At 40.3% G+C, this 7,626-nt stretch overlaps 1 protein-coding gene across 1 annotated transcript in view; it reads right to left on the bottom strand.

The window, feature by feature from the left end:
- Nucleotides 1-2,043: 2,043 nt before the first annotated feature.
- Nucleotides 2,044-7,626, bottom strand: part of CRIPT (cysteine-rich PDZ-binding protein) — a 13,911-nt gene continuing 8,328 nt past the window's right edge. The window contains exons 3-5 of the mRNA XM_015411857.1: nt 6,502-6,556; nt 4,892-4,995; nt 2,044-2,950 (exon numbers count right to left, since the gene is read on the bottom strand). Of these exons, the coding sequence (XP_015267343.1) occupies nt 2,886-2,950; nt 4,892-4,995; nt 6,502-6,556 (224 nt within the window). The 3' untranslated portion in view covers nt 2,044-2,885. The remainder of the gene's footprint in view (nt 2,951-4,891; nt 4,996-6,501; nt 6,557-7,626) is intronic.

Raw genomic sequence — 7,626 nt, forward strand, 5'->3', positions numbered from 1 at the left:
GATTGGCAGCTAAAAAAGATGGAATTAGGCCTGTAGGCTTCAAGTGCGTTCTTAACCAATACAAAATTGAAGCAATCCAAATTTTTGTTTCTATTTTTGTCACCCCAATCTCCTGCCTAAGAACTACATTTGCTGTGCATTTAGGCGCATTAAATAATGCTCTAATAAATTTAGATTGAACTTTTTCCAGATCCTTAAAATTATTATCACTTAATGTAGTTACTTGCATACCATATGTGAGCTGGGTTAAGACCTTTGCGTCAAATAATTTCAGAGCCGCTAAAATTACACCTTGGCCCTCCTTCCTAAAAAATCTGATAATAGCATTAACATTTCTCTCAGCAGAACAGATTGTAGAAGTTATATGGGCTGAGGAGCTGCCATTATAGTTGAAGGTAACCCCTAAATACTTATATGTTTTTACTTGCTCTATAGAATGTCCATTTATTCTCCAAATATCTTTCTTATAAGCCCTGTTAAAACGAATAATCTTGGTTTTGGAGTAATTAATTGTTAATAATTCCTCATTACATTTCCTACTAAAGATTCTTAAGGCCCGTTTAAGACCAACTCTAGTTTGGGACAGTAAGATAGCATCATCTGCGTACATTACACCTCTTGTCTGAAACTGTGGTATGTTGTTATAACGGGGCCTTTGCTTCCTGAAATAATAATTAGTAGTCCTTTAAAATTAACTACTGACAATATGGAAGAATGCTTGAAAAAGCATGACAGTGTTTTCTATGTATGTACCTTGCTAACAACCATACATACAGTATGCTAATTCCATTGACTATATAGAATTGACAGCTGATCATATTATCTTAAGAAATGCCCCTAGAACAAATTACTGTTGAATGTATCTAGGAATTATTCTTGGACCTCCTCAGATTTTGCCTCCCTGAAGTCAGAAGCACATTTGAGAAGATATCCCTACACTGATTAGTCTTAGAGGACATTATCTCACAAAAGCATAAAGACTTTGTTCAAAACAAATATCAAACAGTAACAAGCCACTCCATGTATCCTACCAGGAAGAACCCATACATACATATGCATAAATAATCACACAGATTGTGCGTTCACAATTTAGACCCAGAATCAGTGCAAAGAAACCATACCCCGTCATGGAAAAGATGACTGTGAATGAACAACTGGACAGGTAAGGTAATAAACTACCAATTAGCACACAGAGGTGCCATAGTAGCAATTTCAGCAGATTAAAAGGCTACCCAACACATCGTTCATGAATGTTTAAAAGTCACACTTGAAAGTGTCTGGATTAAAGCAGATGATCTGGGAGATCTATGACTGGATTTCCTGATGATTGCAAGAGGCTGACTGCAGCGGCAAGGGGCCCAGCATAGCACAGAGTAAAGGGTTTTCAGTTTTGCTAACTGAATTTCGCCTCCCTGCCATTAACCCCGGAAAGGAAAAAAGAGGTTCCTTTCTATCTCCCTGTACTTTAAAGAAAGAACAGCAATGGGAGAAATGCTTTTGATTAGTGAAAGCATCCATTGGTGCAAGGATTAAGCCCACTGTCGCCAACTTCCAGATGGTTGATGGAGATATCCAGCTATTACAATTGATCTCCAAGCAACACAGATCAGTTCACCTGGAGAAAATGGGCTGCTCTGGAAGCTCCATGGTATTATACCCCACTTAAGTCCTTCCCCACCCTCCTCAGACTCCACCCCCCCAAAATTTCCAGGTATTTCTCAACCCAGAGCTGGCAACCCTAGTTAAGCCTCTTCTCCCAGTTTGAACTGAGTTCTTGCAGAGCTGCAATTGATGGGCAGCTCTTACCTGCTTTGACCTTCTGCTACTACTGAACTTAATTTGTAAAAACATACCATGTAAAATCCAGAATACTTCAGGCCGTTGTTTCTGCATCTGCATTTACAACCATGTTGTAAATGTATATGAACTATATAGTAATGGAAAGAATGTAATAAATATTGCCTTGATAGCAAGAACTAGATACCTGACATGAAAAGGAAAACAGTACACATCACACAAGAACAGAACACACAGACAATAAAATAAGTTTCCGTGGATCATCTCTCTGTTTTAATGCAACATACTCAAAACATGTTTACATACAGTGTCTCCTCTATGTACAAGCTATGCCTCAATACTTAATTGACACCACAAGGCTAAAGACTAATTTACATTCGCCTTGTAAATTCCATTTTATATTTCAGTCCAACAAACCCAGATTAAAAAAAAGATTAGTCTTCACTGAAACATATTGCATATCAGGACCTCAGACTTTGGGACCTGCCAAGCCGAAAACATAGCCTCCAGCTATGTGACGTAACAGCAGGCAACATATCTAGGAGGTTTATGGAACCCTAGTGGACTCAAGTTGGCTTGTGGGAACGTAAGTTGTACATTACATTTTATACACCGTTAAACATGCAAGTTTGCTATTTATTCCTACTGCCGTTGTACTCAGCATCTCACAATACAAACACGAAGTCCTGGAGGTTATCAACCGGTGGATATTTTCAGCCTTACATTTTCCCCAAATTGCCTTTAGATTCTGAAAGTTCAGACAAATAGCATAAATTGTTTAATAAGATGACGTAAATATTTATACCACTAAGTGTCACTGGTGGATTGCTGCTGTATCAGTGTTGTCAAAAATTCAAACAGTGATTACAACCAGATCAAGTTACAAGGCAGCATTAAGGCTTCTATGTAGTAAAAACAGAACAAATATTAATTAGATCATTTTATAGCCAAGTTATAAAGTCAGAACAATGCCACTAAAAGCCCAAGTAAATTATGGGGGAACCTTTCAGCATTTTGCTCAAGTTGATAATGTTTGTTAACTGAGTTTAATCTCCAAGGGGGTGAATAATAAGAGCTCACAGTATAAATTACACAGATGTTTGCTTGTAGTTTTTTGTATCCAAGACTTTCTTTCCACACATTGAGCAGATGCCTATTAGGAAAAAACACAGTGAAGTTAAAAACAAACCCCTGCTACTAATGCAATTGGCATAACAGTGAAATTATCTTTTTTTTTTGTAATTTCAGACTCTCCCAAACAAATGGAGCTCTATTTATTACATTTGTATCCCTTCATTCTCCTTCACGGAACTCAAGAGGTGGGGATCCTACATAAGGTTCCTATGAACTTTTCTGTCTCCTTAGACCTACACCTGCTAGGTTTTAGCAAGGCTCCTATCTACAGATGTAACATTTCTGAAAATTTGAAGCCACTGAAAAAACCATGAGGGTTTCCCCCCATTCCCCCCAAGAAGAAAACAGAAATTTTGGGGGAAATTGACATATATGCAATACTTACTGCCCTATCAAACCTAGACTAATTTTACTGCTTTCACAACATAAAATGCATCATTTATAACTTACCCAGCACATAAAATTGTAATATTTAATGTGTTTATATAATTTAAAAGTTATAAGCAAAACTGCAAATATAACAAATACTTGAGAGAAAACTGCAAGCTAATTTACCCTATGCTACCTTAGCACACATATACCTTAATTTTTGCTATCTGGCTAGAGAAAGCTAAGTTCTCAATGAAACTTTCAGTTTTCCTCTCAGGCTTTGGTAAAATTTCTGCCCCATCTCCTTATTTTTTTCTCTCCTGCAAGGTGGGGCAATAAGTTACTTTTTACCAAGTCTGTGGGTAAATGTGTCACAGTGGTTTCAGGAAGAGGTGAAACGGTCAAGCACATCAGGTCAAAAGGACAACAGAAAGCATGTAACTGCTGGGAAGCAATGAAAGCCTGCAGTCTCCCTTTATGAAGATTAGATATCCTTCTAGGTGCAGAAATGCATCTTGGATTTAACAGCTATATATGTCAACAGAACGTTTTAAAGAGCATTTCACTCATTCAAAAATATAAAATATTTCATAGTAGTTTTTCCAGTACTCCCCCAAATTTCCAATTTTTCCCCTCAGAATTTTTTTTTTAAAGTCTTGGGGGGAAAATGTTTCATTCTCTGAATTTTTCCAGCTTTTTTCCAGGCCTTCACATCTCAACTCCTATCAGGTACCTACCAACCATACCCTAGGACCAATGTGAAATTGAGCACGGCTAATGCAAGTCTTGGACAGCTACGGTGACAACTCAGCCTGGTAGTTCTACTCATCACAATTCAGTGAGAATTTGGCTCGCTTCATACGACAGAAAAAACAACCATATGAAATTTGTACCCTAAAAACTTTTCTATAGGTTCACAGATTGGCTACTACAACTGAACTGACCAAGAAATACATAGCAATAATATACAATATCACAAAACCTTCTACGTTTTCATGCAGTCATAGAAATGCTAACATCACTGGGAAGCACATAATCTGAAAACCTGCTTCAGAGACCACTGATGTCTATCTGAAAAGGGAGGATCTAAAATTTAACTTCTGCATTATACAGTATGCATGGTAGGGTTGCCAGGTCTGAGTTGGAGAATGCCTGGAGACTTTGGGGGTGGATCCAGGAGAGGGTGGGGTTTAAGGAGGGGAGGGGCCTCAGCATGGTACAATGTCACAGAGTCCACCCTCCAAAGCAGCTATTTTCTCCAGGGGAGCTGATCTCTGTCAGTTGGGGATCAGTTGTAAAAGCCGGAGATCTCCAGGCCCCACCTGGAGGCTGACAACCCTAATGCATGGATATAAATATAGAAAACAACACCATGACCCAGACTCCGAGATGGGGGAGCACACTTGCTGAGTTACAGACATATTTTCTATGCATACTGCTGCACTCTGTAGCATGAAAAAATTTCATTTTTTGTATTGGAATATTGAGAGACAGCCAGATTACTGGTAACTTTAGTTCTTGGTGTACAAACAACTTACTCATTGTAGCTAGTAAGAAAACAAATGAAAGGAAAGTATGTCAAATGCCTCACCCTTTTTGTAAGCGCAACCCTGGCAGTAGTGAGAGCCTGGCTGGTGAACTGAACTTTTACAAATTCGGCATATTGCAAACTTGTTTTTGCCGTAAGGATCAAATCTAGAAAGACCAACAACAAAAGAACAGGAACATGAATTATCTATTTTATAGAACACATGAAGTATCCCTATTTACTTTTGCAAAATTGGTGGGGGCAAGAGCAGAAGTGAAAAGGAAAAGATAAAAGTGACTAATAATGAAATCCAAAGAAATTTCCTAGTTACATCTGCATAAAGACAATTAAATGTTGTTCTTCACTTTAGATTTACTGAAAATTTGAAGCTGGCTTGCACATCATTATATTTATACACAAGATGTTTCCCAAGAATTTTCTTGTCACCTCACTTTTGCAAATGGGTAAAATAACCCACAGGACCTATGCAAATGATATATTGTAAAATGTTTTCAAAATCAAAAGTGGTAGATTAGCGACTGACGTCTAAACTACTTGCCAATATTGCCTTTCATTTCTGCCCTGCTACATCATGCTTGGAGGATTTAAGACAAAAACAGAAAGATGATGCATGGCCTCTCCCCCCCCCCTCACCACACCACTGCTGTTTGGCTTGCTGCCATTTTAGCCACTGCTGTTTATCTTTTTTGACAGCTACTCTAGCCACACAACCCCATATCCATTGTTCCATTCCCTCACCAATGCTGAGTGCACATGTAAGTAGGCCAAGCAGTGAGGTTACGTGCCAGGACATGTGGGTCACATATGGGGAGGAGAGGCCATGCTGAAGGAAAGGGGCAGGAGAAAGAAGCAGCAAGTCAAAATATGGATGGCGGCTACAAGCATGGACGGCTTCAAAAGGGAATTAGATAAGCATATGGAGCAGAGGTCCATCAGTGGCTATTAGCCACAAGGTATAGATAGGCAAGTGATGCTCTGGGGCAAGTGATGCTCTGTCTTCTTGGTGTTTGGGGGGGTCAACAGTGGGAGGGCTTCTAATGTCCTGGCCCCACTGGTGGACCTCCTGATGGCACCTGGTGTTTTTGGCCACTGTGTGACACAGAGTGTTGGACTGGATGGGCCTTTGGCCTGATCCAACATTGGCATCTCTTATGTTCTTATGCAACGGCTGTGTTGACAGTATTCATGGGGTGAAGGAAAAGGTGGGGAAAAGTCCCCAGGACAGCTAATGTGACCCAAAGAAATGTAAGAGAGGATAAGGACAAAGGAGAGCCAGGAGACAGGGGAGGGGAAAAGTTCCTTCCATTCAGCCCTGACCTGAATGGCCCAGGCTAGCCTGATCTCGTCAGATCTTGCAAACTAAGCAGGGTCGGCTCTGGCTAGTATTTGGATGGGTGACCTCCAAGGAATGCTAGGGCTGTGACACAGAGGCAGAAATGGCAAACCACTTCTGAAATGTCTCTTGCCTCAAAAAAATAAGTCTAGCTTACCACCTAGTGGTAAATAATGCAAAAGAACTAGAACTTCTGGCTGCCAGACAATCTTAGACTCTCCTGGCTATACTACACACAATGCCATACAATAAGTATTAATTGTTATTAGTTTTGTTCAGTATTTGTTCCTATTTTTACTAGGTATAGGACAACAATTACCTTGCCTTCTTTGATGTCAATGCCTTATTTTCATTTAGTTTTCGTCCACCACTTTCTATAAAACAAAAAACAAGTTAACACAAACTTGCAACAGATTTATTTAAGGCAATGTAAAGGTAACACAGATGTTCCCCCAAAGAGACATGCAAATGTGCAAGCTGTCTACACAGAGGAAGCTCGCTTACTGACAATATTTCTACGCTGCCTTTCCAAGAAGTTCTGGTATCTGACACGCTACATATGTGGAAATTGAAGGTGGTGTAGCACAGAGGCAAACTACACCTCAGGACTGAAGCCAGAAGCAGCGTATTTGCGAAACATGCAGACCAGTCCTCAAAAGAAGAAATGTATAGACCACTGATGTGCTTAAAGTTTTCCAATTATGTAAGAAACTAAGACTATTTATGCTCCAGAGAGCCTTGCACTCTGCTGGTCAGGATCTGCTCGTTGCCCCCGGTCCGGTCCAAAGGATGCCCGCTTAGCCTCGAGCAGGGCCAAGGCATTTTCTGCCCTGGCCCCAGCCTGGTGGAACAGGCTCCTGTCTGAGATAAGGCCCTGTGGGACTTATTACGATTCCACATGGCTTGTAAAATGGACATATCCCGCCAGGACTTTGGCTAAGGCAGCGGGCATCCAATTAAACAAAACTGGCCTCCCCCTGCTGAAATCTTATTCTATTTTTTAATTTATTATTATATTTTTACCCCGCCCTCCCCGCGATCGGGCCTAGGGCGGCTCACAAAAAGGGCACGATGTGCCAATATAAAACAGTAAAAACACCTAAAACACATAAAAACAACTATTATCAAAATAAAGTGCTCAACGGTGTTATTAAAGCACTAGAAATAATGCCCGTTGCAGAAATAAATACAACGGGATCTAGAAAGAGGCTCTGGGAGACTGCTCTGGCTTTGGGCAAACAGTGTCAGTTTCCTGTGGCGACCTCAGCAGGGTTTAATGACAGAGTCCACTGTTTTCTCCAGAGGGACTGATCTCTGCTACCTGAAGAGCATTTGTATGTTTGAGTTATCTGTAGCCCTCACCTGGAGAGTGGTAACCATTGTTACCCATTCTCCTCTCCCCTATGAGGTATGTTATGCAACTGAAAACCCCAACTGCCTTGCG

Source organism: Gekko japonicus, unplaced genomic scaffold (genome assembly GCF_001447785.1).
Source record: "Gekko japonicus isolate JY-2015 unplaced genomic scaffold, Gekko_japonicus_V1.1 scaffold359, whole genome shotgun sequence".
NCBI classification, from domain to species: Eukaryota; Metazoa; Chordata; class Lepidosauria; order Squamata; family Gekkonidae; genus Gekko; species Gekko japonicus.